Raw genomic sequence first — 15,408 nt, 5'->3', positions numbered from 1 at the left:
CGTGACATGCATGTGCAAAAGCATGTCGCTGTCTATTCTAAAAGAGTATAATCATGCTTATTTAATACACGATAATGAATAATAAATAACAAATTTTAATTAATTTATTTAGTGTTTTTTGTAACCATGTTTTGATACAATATTATATACACTTTTTGTTGAAAAATATTTTTAAAAAAATATTAATTCAATTTAGTTCGCAATGCGTACACAGCCGTTTGACGCTTTTATCTTGACAGCAATGTATTTCACTGTCACTTTATATTGTCACTTCGCGAAAGGATCACGGACTAGTGCACGCGGACGAACCGCGTTGCTCTTATTGTATTTCCAGGTATCCGCCAATTGTGCCAGCGCAAGTACCGACTCGTGTTAATTTCTCGTAATAGTGCAGCGAAGCGACGCCACTGGATGTCAGCGAGTTTAGTCACCGATTATACGCCGTGCAACACCTCGTATACGATCAGTCTCCCGATATCCCTCGTTCCTAGTACGATGAAAACGCAGTCGGCCGTGCGAACTGCCGCGTGAGTAACGCACGACAGTTCGTGCCGACTCTCTATGCGGGAGAGCGCGTGCCACAAGCAGCCATGGCACGCTGACTTTTCGGGAATACCGAGATGGGTCAGCTAACAAAAGCCAGCTTAGTCCTTTACCCAGAAATTACTTGGAAACTCGGGCGCCAGCCGAGACACACTAATTGTCTCATCAGGGATCGCTTACATCGGACGAGTCATTATGAATCATCCGTTGAGCCGGGAAGTGCGAGAAATAGAGAGCGAGGGAAAAATGCTAAGCTTGCATAACATATTAGAAGTTACGCTTTTCGCATTTCATTTTCGTATCATAATTTGATGTAGAAAATTGTTTCATTGCACTTGACATCAGATTCTAATAAACCCTACTGTTATTCTATAAAATTAGGATTATATATTGTATAATAATTATATAATTTTTAGTATTATCTTGTATTTATGTTTCATGATACACTGATATTTCAGTTCCATAAGCCTTCGAGACTGTAGTATAAGTCATTGGCCTCTTATTATGACGAACAATTGCGATATGGTTTGAAGACTCAAATAACCGTTTCACAAAAGAATTCCCGTGTTAACCTTTTTGCATTGATTCATATTATCCAGAATTCTGCACATGTTATCCTACGTGCGGAAAAATGATTTGATCTCATTGATCTTATATCTTGGATTCCAGTGTAGATAACGCATTGTAACACTATTATCTCAAGTAGGAATGAAAGTGTATCATCGTACGACATTACTCTTACTACTCTCGTATGACTTACGAATGCGATAATACCTTTGATCGCAAACAACATTCCTGATAACCACGCTGCCAAGAACCACATATTGCATAGCTTGATAAATCATATATCCTCGAAGACTTCTCTCTAACGCATATGTGACGCCGTGAAAAAAATAAGAATAAATTCGCATGCAGGTTAACGAACGAAAATATGGGCATGTCCAAGTGGAAAGTAAGCATACGTGACGACAAATGGATTTCGAAGGCACGACAACGGCGGAAATTCGTGGTTAGCAAGGGTAGCCGATAGAAAGGCGGCATCGCGGTAGTCATTCATTAAATTCATTCCCTCGTTATGGCATGTTCGATCTTGTACCTGCGGGCACTCGTGCGCTGATCAGTGATCGGCCCTTCTCACGCCCCGGTCGTTACGAAAGCGTCCAAGAGGATACAAAGATAACTTTTAAACCCATACTTTGTATCGAAAAATATTAAATACTCGCGGTAACCGGTCATCAATTGCGTCATCATGTATACGTAATGAGAAATCTGATGGGTAATTAAATAGAATTTTACGGTAATTTTGTGTAAGCAGTCCTCTAATAAATACATTAGCGAGACCTGCGTCTACCTACGAATGGAGTTGAACCCGCGTCCGCCTTTCCTCCTTTCAGGTGCCGAAAAGAACTCGTTTTTGTCGTCGCGTTTTATGATGTGTTGGTTACATTCACGATGTGGTGGCTCTCAATCTGTTTAGAAATCGATATTTCAGCAATCTTTGTTTTATTGCAATACGGAAAATGGTGGTAAAAGTCACGAAGTTCCAAAATGATTGCCATGGTCTTTGTTTCACGTTTTGAAGTGCTTGAATATTCTCCATACATTTTCGCCGCGAGATATATAAATACGAAGAGAGATTGCAAGAGCAAGGAACGAACACGGGAAAGGTGGTAAAGCAAGACAAAAAGGGTAGAATGAAAGGAATTGTCGCTAACAACCACTGACGGCGGACAAATCTGTGGCGCGGGTCTTTTGTGCCTCGTAAAAGTCTCGTCGGCCACACTGGAGCACGAATAATCGTAAAACCGGGCTGGAAGCTGGCAGGAAGTAGGCTGGCAAGAATAGGTATGGTCTCCACGCGGCGCTGCCGAGGACCCGTCAAAATCAATTAGCCTTTCAGTCTTTCTTCTAGCGCGGCATCACTACTGTACCGCTTATTAGAAGTTATAAAATTTTGGTGTGATAGCTTTGAAAGTCAATCGAAGTTCGCGATATCAACACGTCCCATAAATATATCTCTTGAGTCGATAATTTCTAATGTTGTTGATAAATTCTAATTGCAAGCACTATATTGATTGAACAAGTTCTTAGATTTCTGCTGATGTAAAAATATTATGTTAATTTTGATCTTTGTAATAATATTTATGCGATTCGTTTTTTTATAAGTCTGTAGACTTCATTCTAAGATATATTGAACAATCACGATCGCGTTCGAAAAATATATCATCGTGCAAAGGAACGACGGGAGTGGACATTAGAATACAGTAGTATACCATGATAGGAGATATGTGTCGTATGTATCGAGACAAGTACATACACTGGCAGGTTGTATATCCGGTCTGGGCTTTAGTATGCAGGCGGTGTGCCAGTATGGCGTACAGGTACCCATTCACGATGGAGAGGGGGCAGCTTCCGATTCTGATTTATTGGAATCCTTCGCTTCCGATATTTTATCCGATTCCTTCACGTACTGGCGTCTGCACACGCGCGAAAACATAGACTATCTATCGCTATTTGCGAATTGCGAATTGCAGACGAATAAATTTGATTTATAAATTATTCAGACGGTATAAAGATGATGAATTGTCGTACGTCATGAGAAAACATTTAAAGAATGTACGAATAGTAGAAAGATTTAATAGATAGATCGAGTTGACGACTCTAAAGATTTCCAATTATCCCGGAAACTTGTTGGAAGAATAGTTTTGTCAGTTGCAAAAGATCGCGAGGTTCGCCGCGGATGATTTTCTTCGCGTTCGCGCCACGCACGCGAAAGATATATCGGCCGTGAGACTTCCGCCGTTCTCAGTATCCTTGACTAATCTACTCCTTTCTCTCCCTGCCGGTAGACGGCCTACGCTGAACCGATAACGAGTGTCGGACGGTGAAGACACTGGACCATCAGACAGTGTGTCGCCGCAAGTTGATATCAGTGGAGGAAGGCGCCCCTGGAACTGGCCTCGCCGCGAGCACAGTGAGCCGAACGGTGAGGAAAGAAACTTGATTCTTCCCTGTCATCATGTTCAACTATGACTTCACTCCTTTTCCATGCCATCTTTTATATGTCGCAAGTGGCGAGGTATTTACACGTGCGCGATTTATTGTCTTTCTTGTCAAGGGTAGAAGCGAGCTACGGCCGGTATGATATCGGATTATGCGCTGACTTAAAAAACATCGGTATCCGGTATCGCTGCGCGATGATGTAACGGGAACGCTTTTTAACCGCCTTTAGCCGGAGCCCTAGGGCGAAACGGACCCTATAATGCGAAGAGGCAGAAATACCCTTTCTCGATGCACGCGACGAATGCTAATTTACTCGGTCATATACTCGCTTCGCCTAGGTAAACACCGTTCACGAGAGTGGAGGACGGTCTTTGTCTGGTCTTAACTGATGTTCAGCGATCAATCGTGAGTATTTATTTCTTGGTACCATTATTTGGCGAAAACGCAATCGTTTAGAAATTAATCAATGACGTTTTCTCATATCTGGTATTTTAGAAGTCTAAATCTTTTTACATCAAAAATCTAAATTTTCTTATATATAATTGAAAGGAATAAAATCAAGTGCATTTTAAGCGGATTACACATAAAACTGTCAGACAATATTTCTTGAAAAACAAATGAAATTTAGAATGCGAAACATCATCTCTGCTTCTGCGGTTTTCGAGTCGATCTCTTTTTTGGATTGCTCCTAAAGAGAAACCTTGAGAAACCGCTCGGGTCTGGTGCGTGATTTATTGTCCTTGGTCAGAGATAATAAGGTACGATTGGTTGGGAAGATTCTTTTGAAACAAAAATTTCTCGCTGTCATATGTATCTATCTGCCTTATAAAATCGATTATTTCCAGAATTCAAGATTCAATCGCAACTTTAAAATGGATAATAATTGAATAGATAATTCAGAATAAATAATAATTCAACTATTAAGTAAAATGTAATATAAATAAAAATTTTTTAATTTAATGTAAATTTAGAAAATTTGATACAAATTTATAACTTAAAAAGGGAGCTGAACTGAAATCAAATTTACATTTTCATTTTGCAAATTTAAACTATAATATTCATTATTATACATATTACACTTTTACAACAGATAAAAATAAAATTCTTAATAAGTTTGCAATTAATATAAAGATGCGACAGGATTTATAAGATTGGAATCTTCTTCTAAGATCTATAATCGTAACTCATGGAACTGCGATCGAACGTTTGGATGACCGGAAATACTACCATAACCTCCTTCCGCTCGAAGTTCCCTCACTCTACCCGATCTCCTCCAAGAGGTCATATAAGTAATTATTAAAGAGTTGATATTCATTTTTCAATAAAATATCGTATCAATTTCGTATCAACATGAATTGTATTAATATACACGAAGAAAAGATACGCAGTCAAAACTCTCGATGAAGACGACAATGTATGACAAAGAGAGAAACATATGTATTCTATATTACTTACAAATTCATCTCTAAATAGTTGTGCATGCTTTAATGCTGTTCTCGCTTGGAGTACTATTTGGTTGAGGAGATCATGGTCCTCCAACTGAGCAATGTCCGGATTGGAGCCGTTTGTTCGTAATTTGGTAGAGACGCCACAAGGATTCACCCATTTCATATCATCCGTTTTGTTCGGGGAATTCATTATCGGAGCACTTCGCACTGACAGCGTCGCTAGTATAATCACTAACGCACAGCCTAACCCTGGAAACAAAAATAGTCACTTTAGATTTCTTGCTTTAATGATCCATATTATATACATTATAATTAAATTATCGATCACAATATGAAATCCGTTCTTATTCTATACTATTAAAAGTGCCACTTCAATAACTAATTAAATATTAAAATGTTTGTTTCTTTTTTTTATTGTTAAATGATGGCATAATAAGTGTTTTCATCAAATAATCAGAATGATTCATATATTTTTTATTTTTTAACAACATTAGTCGCCATTTTAGTACATATATACAATAATAAGTTCTATAAAGATTGCGGAAACAGTTACATTAATATGGTTCCATCGAAGATCCGTAGCAGCAAGCGAGTGCCACGGGATTGGACCCTTTCCGCAATGAAGATTAACTTGTGTAGGGGCATCATTAACGGAATTGTCAGAATCTTAAAAAAGGAAAAATCGAAGATACTGCTCAATGATCTGGTGGTAATCACGATTTGACGTGAGAGCCGCGAGATGCCTGCGTAAAATTATCATTGAGCTTCCGGCTCATTGGCCCTCTGTTTCCACCCTCGGGGACTCACTCGTCGATAGTAAGCGCCTAAATGGTAGATTCCGATCGGGACCGTCTTATGATCATCCGGCAGTTTCAAGATCACCGCACGTCGAATTACGTCCCCGCGAATTCGTCGTCGCATTATTACGCGAGTTACGACCCTTGATGAGGGGCCTCGGATCACGTGCAGCGGTACGACGACAAACCATCGACAGTTGCGTACGCATTTGAAGGATGTATAACGACGGGAGACCACCGTATACGTGTTGTCCGCATTTAATTCATATTCCCCTTCCCCTTCCTTACTTCATCACCGTTTTGAAGGTTTCAAAAATCGAGCGACGTAAAATGGACACTGCTAAGTGCAATGTTGATTTGAAGTTAAATCAAGTTTCATAAGATATACACAGCGTTCTACCCGATACTACATTTATCAATATTATAGATTTTATCAGTTGCCTATGCATACATTATTTCGGAACTTTTTTCTCTTCTCTGAAATCAACTGTTATCTATATTAATAAGAAAATTACGAAATCAAATATTGTTTTCTTTTATTGATTGATTTTATCATCATTATTTGATAATATTTATCGTGTTTTATCAAGTCGAATTATCAATAATATAGTATTTTATAATCAGTAACGATACTGTTTTAGAATATCAAAGAGTTGAAGTTTTACTAACTTACTTCAACTTTTTGATTTATATCGTTAGTTCATCGGGACGAACAGGCGTGCGACCGAAAACCGGAGGTGTGTCGTACCATCCACAGGCGCTAACGAATTTAATTTTAATGTGCATGAACGCATGATGCAGACGACGGACGCGCCGTACAAACGAAGGGAGACAGAAATGCAGACGGAAAAAGAGCGAGATGTAGAGAAAACGAGGAGTGGGACGGGGCATAGGGAGAGACGCCTCGAACACTTAACGCATATTAATGAGCGGCTCTTAAGTGCGTTCTGCGTTGCGATGAGAGAGCAATTTGCCGCAGGGAAGTTTGCGCCCCAAAGTGACGACGCAAAACCGTGTCGGTCAACGGTGAACACATTGCCGTAATTTTTAACGTGAATATGCTATGATGTGTTACTATTTTACAGAATCAATCGCAAAGACGTGATAAGCGTTCAATATATGCTGGAATTTACATTTATGTAGATAAGTCACACAACCATCTATACGAAAAGAATAGTTTTGCTGAAATATCGAAAAATTTAGTTTGATACAAATCTGAAAATTTATTTTCAGATCAAATCTGGTTGTAGAATGCTACTTTTGCAGAATTGTCATCGACGCTTAAATATTCTACATAATTATTTTGGTGATCCAACAAAACTATTTTTAGATCTGTACATCTGTAGTTAAATTTTTAGATATTTAGTAATTTTTAGATATTTTAGTAAAACCATTCTTTTCGTGTATGATATATGGAATAAGAAATAAACGGGAAATTAAATCATGTGAATTTTTTTATATGTATATGATATTATTGTTGCAATGATGTATATTATAAAAACATGTTATATTGATTCCGTTTTTTTTTTCATAAAGTAGTGTAATAGTTGTGTAATATACAACAATCAATAAAAGCATATTTTTACACTTTATTTTCAGCGTGAAAATAAAAGAAGAAGAAATTTCGAAAGGGCAACAATCCTGGCGGAAAACGTCCAATTAATGTTCGCTAATGATGTTAGGAGAGACACGTGTACTTGCAATATATTTTTCGCCATATACGAAAAAGACCGTATCTCGAGAAACAGTCGTTCGATTGCAAGTATTTTTATCGCTCTGCAAAGTTCGCAGTAATCCACGTAAATAATCTTGGCTATTCACGAACGTATCTCCTTACTTGTTGTCGAAGACATCATTTACTTTCTCTTATTTCTTTAATTACTCCGTCTTCTTTTTTTTTCTTAGGTATTTAATTGCTATGCGATTAGAGTTCCACGATCGGTCAAATTTGTCAGCGGAGAAAGGGATACGATGATACAGGTATACTTTCAAACGAGTTCTTATTCTTAAGCAGAAAGAAATTTAAAAGTCTGCATCTTGACGCTCAACAAAACTTACTCTCGCATTTACCTAATTCAGGAACTACGCGTCAGGATTTTAATTGTTTTTCGCAGAAATACGTCGATATGCCGTATGGCGGAAAACTATTGTTCTCAAACTATTTCTGGTGAACATTACTTTTTTTTTATGTATTAGTCAATCCATTATGTAACCAATATTCCCTTCATCTACACAATTTTCTAAAAAGAAAAATTAAATATTAAGTGTATATTCTCTTTGCCACAATTACTACTATCAGTAAGAAAAGTTCATCTCTGTGAAACATTCGGCAGATGATGGGCTTTGATGCCATTTTACCTTTCTTTATACTTTCCCCAATGTCGTCTACATATCGTCTACATTGATATTGCGAGGGCCTACCTCAACGACGACTCTCAACGACGGCGTTCCATCGAAATTCCTAAGAACCGCGGCCGCATTGAAAAAAGTATGGCGCGCAAAGCCGGTGAACACCGGTGCAAAGCGCATCTCTGCTGTCGGCCAACAAGAAAGATGGTGAAAAATGCGGTAATGACGCACTGTCCTCGCATTGCTTGCGACAATTATACCCCATTACGCCCGACCCGCTACTCCCTTTTCTTCCGTTCGTGTCTACGGATCGAAGCACGTTGCGGTAGGTCGCAACCCGCGGTGCGCATATATGTTCGACAATTTTTTATAAATTATTCTATCACATACACACACAATTTCTTATCGTCATACAAGAATATAGTGAATACATTAAGTTCCCACTATTGTAAATATGTAGTTGTATCAATGTACCGATTTGTTCTGAGAAGTTTCGTTTTATTTAAGAATAAAAGCAACGAAACGCCATATATTATGTCATTTAAAAATATAAAAATACACACATCTAGTCGAGATTCCTGAAAGATGATTCCTGTAGTTCATCTTTTCACAGTTCGTAGAACTTAAGGATTTAAACCACCTGTAGGACCCTCGCTGTTCAACAGGTGGGCGGACGGAGGCAAATATACCGCACGTCCTGGCACGTGCCGTGTTTTGAATTCATTCTAGGAAAGCCAATCTCCTATTATACACTCTTCTCAATTTTACGAGAATTTAGAAGAAAACTGATAAGACAGTAAACGAAAACGCGTATAGACTTAAGATTCGCAAACTTGTAAACGAAGAATCGATAAGGAGGACCGTTACAAGGCGGATGACTAATACTTCATCGGCATGCTCGAAAATGACGTCAAAGTCGCAAAAGAGAATGACATGAGCGACAGTGAACTAAATAAAAAAAAGCGTAATGTCACGCTTATTACATTTTTTACCTTATCAACGTGTCAAAAGGAAATATTTTGTTATTATATATTTCTAAAAAAAATTCATATTAAAACATTACTTAAAATTAATTTTTTTAAAATAATTTAATCTAATTTTTGTGAATATATTCTTTGTACAATGATATTTATAAGTAGAAATATTATTTATAACAGGTATTGTGCAATAAATTTTAATATTATTAAAAAATAGTGAATAAATATTTTTTTAAAACGCAAATAATTGCACAAGAAAATTGCTAAACTTATAATTTTCATGAAAATTTTTATGAAAAATTCAAAATTTTCATTAACACTTGAAGAAAATAAAACTACGTATACTTGTAGATCGATAAGTATACTTAGACTTGTGTATTCTAATTGTACTTATCACGAGACGAGCACCGTTCAATGATTAAGGTTTCGAGACACACGCGGGTTTTACCATCAGGTCATAATCCGCTTCGAGTGCAAATTTACGAGTCATACTCAAGTTTATCGATGTTAGTTCTACTTTTACATACGAATTGGTATTTCTCATTTCGAATTGTGACTAACGTACGGAAGTTCATAGAAAATTTGACTGAATCCTAGAGGTACAACATTTATATTCGATAGATATACTCGCAAAGTCAATCTATATATTTCCTTGTCGATGTTGCGAAAGGTTAATAAGGAGTGAGGGATATAAACAACTGGTTTGATGCAAATGTAGCAAATCCTGATATGATTTCTAAATCAATTCGGAGAAAGCCTTGCAACCGGAAAGAGGATGCAACTTTTATATTGACAACGACCACGCTGCAAAGATAGAACAGTACAATGCAACAACCGAAATATTATTAAAATTACGTAATGCATTTTGCTGCATTCACGACCTCGAATCAATCGACGTAGCATATACTGTATCAGAATACAATAAAGATTTCTTTCATGTGACACTCAATGTTGCTACAACTCATTTTATATTACATTAAAAAAGAAGTAATTTACTATATACAATTTGCAATTAATTGATAATTTCCGGGTTAAAAATTTCAATTTATCTTCTATTTAATTGTAATGAACGATTTTTTAATATTTACAATATTGACGTTTATTCGTATGTTTACGTTGCTAGTATCTAGTACTTGTCATCACAAACTACAATTGTATATGTATGTGTATACGTGATGGTAACTTTGACTTACTTAGAAATCTGAGTACGCTGAAGGATGCATTAGAATGTTGTGTTCTTCGGTCATGATAAAATGTTGGCATGAGGTGCAAATCACTCTTTTTCTCTCGTTTAAGCGTTTTCGCGGTTATCGCTCTAATGCAATGACGTCTCGCGACGATCTCCTGATATTTGGTTTGTTCCAAAGATGAAATCGCCGACTTTGATATCAGCGCGTTGACTCGCATAACAGGATTCGCCTGGTCATGAACCCGGTGGGACGTAGTCCTCTGATCGCGGGTGAGTATGATCTCCATTGGCATCAATTGATTTTCTATCGCGTTCTTCACAATCATTGTGATCGCATAACACTATCTATTACGCGAACACTCGCGAACGCACAGTCTCAAGGCAGGAATAATGCCGGTGTATCCTTCGCGGATCTCCTCGCGTCAGCGATTAGTACGTATGTATGTAAGTAATAGATACACGTGCGTTATATACATCTACATGTGTATATAGACATGGATGGATACCGCGGACGGTGCGTGTGTGCTCCAGCGTTCAGTCGCACGATACGCCACCGATGATCACCTGAAGAGTTGTCACAATCGAAAAACAGTCTGCACAGATTCACAATCCGTTTGGCACTGGTCCCAGCACACGCGATGCACTGATTCTTATATGAGGGGGCAGAGGGGTTATGGGATCCTGAGAGAGAGAAAGAGGGAGGAGGGGGGTGGGTGCTTGATAAGGTGGCGGGGATACTCAAGAAGAAGAAAAAGAATCAAAGGGATATACTGTTAAGGGTAGTCCTTGTACGTTTTCTTTTACTTTTTAAGATTCTTCTTTTTTGGTTGTCCTTCACAATTACTTCCTTGCTGTCGATTGTCTGTTTCCTTCCTGTATCGATTCCGAAGCCCTTCACAGGGCTATATTTCACTTTCTAATTGAAAAAGTTTGCTTTCAAAAGATGTTGGTCACTAATTAATTTGTCATATCCAAGGTACGAAGTAAGAGAGGACGCGATCAATCCAACGAATAGACAGGACAAGAAGGCGGGCGAAGCAAATTGTTCGTTATAATAGAAGTGAACTTGTCTAAGGGGAGACGGTAGTGATGATTTATCCGTTTGCCTTAGACGTACGTAGATCGCTTCTCGCAGTCTTTATCTATTGTATTTTCTTTTATTCCTTTTCCTTCTTCTTTTTCTCTTTCTTTCTTCCTTTCTCCCTCTTCCTTCCTGTTCGAACTCAGTTCTTTCACTCTTTCTATCACCTCGTGCGCCCCCGGTGTATGACTGTCAGTGTATGGTACTGGCCACTCCGTCGACCGGTGCCTATATACGATTGTAAAGTCACCGTAGCACGTGGCCCACACCCCGCTTTCGGCCAATCCTCCCACCATTTTCGCCCTCCCTCGATCACCCGCGCCACCTCCTTCGTCATCCCTTCTCCTGCACGCTGCGCGGCTTTTACCCCCCACCATTAAGATCCGTGGTTCAGGACTCGCGACCAACTCATTCATAACTCCCCGCGACCACCTTGGTATCCACTCTTTCTGTCCCCACTATATGTGCGTAGTAGACGATGTTAACGTCGACTCACTGTCGATCTGCCGCACATTGTAGTTTTATCTCTCGAACCTTTCTGGTGATGACGATCTTAAGCATCGAACGGATACTGAGATTTAGTGTACTTGGTAATTAATATTTGCAAAAATTGATTTAACATCGGGTGAGAAGAGATGAATTTTATTAATTTTTAATTAATTTTAATAACTATATTTTTAATTTTGTAAATTATCATTCTTTTTCATATTTATATTTTTGCTTGCTTTGCTCTATTTTATTGAATGTACATAACAGTAAAAATTGTTTAATATGGAATTTCTGTTTTTAATGATTTTATAAAAAAAATACATTTCATTTTATTGTACCCTAGTCAAATACGAACGTATTTTTTTTGTTCAAAGATAATTATATAAAGATAACTAACAATATTGAGATAAACTATTCTTTGTATTTTTGCAAAAAGTCTTATTATTGTTAAGAAAAAGTAATTAATGCAAAAGATAAAACTAAATGAAATAAACAATATTCGCAAAATTACGAATACTTGTTACTCAATCGCAAGGCTTTGGCGTTCCACTCGCTCGTTCGTAATCACCACGTGGTCCGTACGCTAGCAATGACCGAAAGAGAATGAGTTCTTAGCACATGAGAGTATCAGCCATGCTTATCGACTATTTTCCCGCGCTATTTCATAAACATTAAATTAACATTAAATTTTTTTGTTAAACTATTAAATTCGATCGGCTAAAATTAGCAGAGACATAAATTATATGAAATTATTTTTTTCAGCAATTTCAATTTCGAGAAATATATGAAGAATTTAGATAAGTAGTTGAAGTATCTTGAAATTTTTTCTTATCTATATTTTATATTTCCATATTTTCCATAATTTATATATAATAAATAATTTGTCTTGAAAATACTTTCCATAATCAAAAATATATTTTAGTATAATATTTGTTAAATTACATTTTAACAGTATATGCAATTTTCAATATAATGATAAAATAAAAATAGAATTAAAATAAAAATATTCAATTTTTATATGGTAATTGTAATTATACGAAAAATATCCTCATTGGCACGTAAATGCTTTTCCAGTCTTCATATCGTAGAAATGTACGTAGTTGATTCATGTTCTTCATAAAAATCCGAACTATATTGTTACAGATAAAATGAATCTGTCGATAAAGGTAATTATAGCATAGGAACATTCTGCCTGTAGAGATGAATGTGTGCATCAACAGCGTGGTCGTACGCGCGATTCCGCTAATTGCCGATGAAGGCGTGACACCATTCGTTATTCCCCGGTCGAGAATCTCGTACGTAATATCTTCGTTATCATTGTGAAAAGTTCACGGCATTAATGAACAATGTTAATAATGGTAGGTCGCGATTCTCCGTTATAGCAACGTCAGTTGTCCATACACATTTTCGTAGACACAACAATGATTCTGATAGTATTGACGATGACGTTAATGGTAATTATTATGACGTTTTCCATACAACAATGTTGTTGCCAGATCTTGGCATGTCAGATTAAAAAACTTATCGTAATCGAAACTTGTTACAGATACACAAGATATTTTTTTGTATAAATTATACTTATATTTTTTATCTTATTTAATAAAACAGGATTTTATATAACTGCAATATAACTGTATAATATCATTTAAAATTATGATTTATGAATTTCAAATAGTTTTAATTTTTTTCTTCTTCACGTTATGTAGTCAATTAATCATCGTATTAATTTTCAAAATTCATTAATTAAATTACATTTGATAGATAAAATGTAGTTTTTGCAGAATGGATAAATTTTCACCTGATCCAAGCTCCCCTCTTGCGCTTCGAATTTTCTCATGGCGCATACACTCCAACTGCGTTCATATCCTCTTTTACCTCCCACTTAAAATCAATGATGACGTCTCCTTTCACTAGCTCTTGAACGCTTACGTATATTCATATCTTCGTATTATTGAAGTTGGAAGTATACACGCCTATGACAAATCGGTCGTCTTCCAAAAGGATTTTCTCAGAACGAAGATCAAATCCTCGGGACAAGATAGGATTCCGACTGACAAATATTTTCGAGGAATCTAGTCTAATTTTCGTCCGGATGCGGTTAGTTAAAAAAAATTCCGGGGAGATTTTAATTATTATGATAGAGTTAATTGTATACAATACGCGCACTTGACGTTGCGTAATCTAATAAATTAATTATAATAATTGTACGATATTACAAGACAATGATATTTGTTTCTACATTCAATTAATTATCAAATAATCAAAGTGACAGATCAGTCAAAATGGCATATCAGGTAAAATGGCATATCAGGCAAAATGGCATATCAGTCAAAGTGGCATATCAGTCAAATACAATGAAAATTTGTTGATGTAAAACAGTTTTGAAAAGAAGTTTTAGTACATATATATCATAATATACTATCCGATTTGCATCAGTCATTCGAAAAAGCGAAGGAGAAATCACGTGAGGCTCGTATATTTGAAGTCTCCGATTGCATCACATCATGTAATCAATGAATCAGTATAACGAGTCTTTACCTTTTTCAAAATTGTACTGGATTTCAACTGATTAGCCTTATTTAATCGAATCTTTTATATTATCTGTTTTTGATATTATTCGGGACTATTTTTATATTAGATTATTAAAAACTCCATATTTATTCAGATTTAACTTGCAAGAATACTAAAATAGTGAATTAAAAGAAATACTTTGATAAATCAATAAAAACAAAAGAATTGCATAAAAAGTCTTGAAACTGTATCTCACAAGTCATTAATCTCGAACAATTTTTTACTTAGGATTCATGTGTATTTTGAAACATGTGTACATGGTCTTTTATTGTCTTAATATTTGGGTTTTCAACAAATATTGATATGCCTAAGAATTCTTATTTTCCTCGACGATTTTTAATGCTTTTTTAAAGTGAAAATAAAAAGTAGCGTTTTTTCTAATTTTATAATTGTCATTTATTTATGAACATATTAATGTGAAAATGTTCATGCGATCCCTAACAAACTGATGTTATTTATCGCTATTTATTACATTAAAATAACAACAAAAAACGGTAGTTTGTTTGCAGAGTCATGATCTAAGAAAATGCAACTTCCACTATTTAACCATCAATGGAAAGCGACAATATCGGTACTAACTATTATACATTGATAGAATCGGTAAAAATCATGAGCCATTATTGATAAAATAACATGCTACAAGGCACGGAGGCGTCGATGCCGAAAGAGCATCATCAATAAACGACCTAGATTAACAAGGCGATGTATACCATTATAGACGAATTAAATCGATGAGAAGAGAATATAGAATTTATTGAGATTTGATATGCGCGCGCGATGAATACTTAATATTTAGACATCACTTCAATTGCAAGAAGGTAAGGTTCTTATATTTTATATATTTTTTAAATTACATATATTAATATTGATTGAGTTATATCAATCTATATATATTTATATAACTCAACCTAATAATGAAAATTAATATAATAATAAAATGATGTAAAACTGATGTAAAACA

The 15,408-nt window shown here is 36.1% G+C and overlaps 1 protein-coding gene across 1 annotated transcript in view; it reads right to left on the bottom strand.

Annotated features, from left to right (window-relative positions):
• Window positions 1-10,632, bottom strand: part of LOC108694825 — a 12,733-nt gene extending 2,101 nt beyond the window's left edge. The window contains exons 1-2 of the mRNA XM_018204499.1: window positions 10,311-10,632; window positions 5,002-5,243 (exon numbers count right to left, since the gene is read on the bottom strand). Of these exons, the coding sequence (XP_018059988.1) occupies window positions 5,002-5,243; window positions 10,311-10,632 (564 nt within the window). The remainder of the gene's footprint in view (window positions 1-5,001; window positions 5,244-10,310) is intronic.
• Between the last annotated feature and the right edge of the window lie 4,776 nt (window positions 10,633-15,408).

Source organism: Atta colombica, unplaced genomic scaffold, assembly GCF_001594045.1.
Source record: "Atta colombica isolate Treedump-2 unplaced genomic scaffold, Acol1.0 scaffold125, whole genome shotgun sequence".
NCBI classification, from domain to species: Eukaryota; Metazoa; Arthropoda; class Insecta; order Hymenoptera; family Formicidae; genus Atta; species Atta colombica.
Note: the sequence above shows the minus strand (reverse complement) of the source record. Positions and strands in the feature narration are given on the sequence as shown.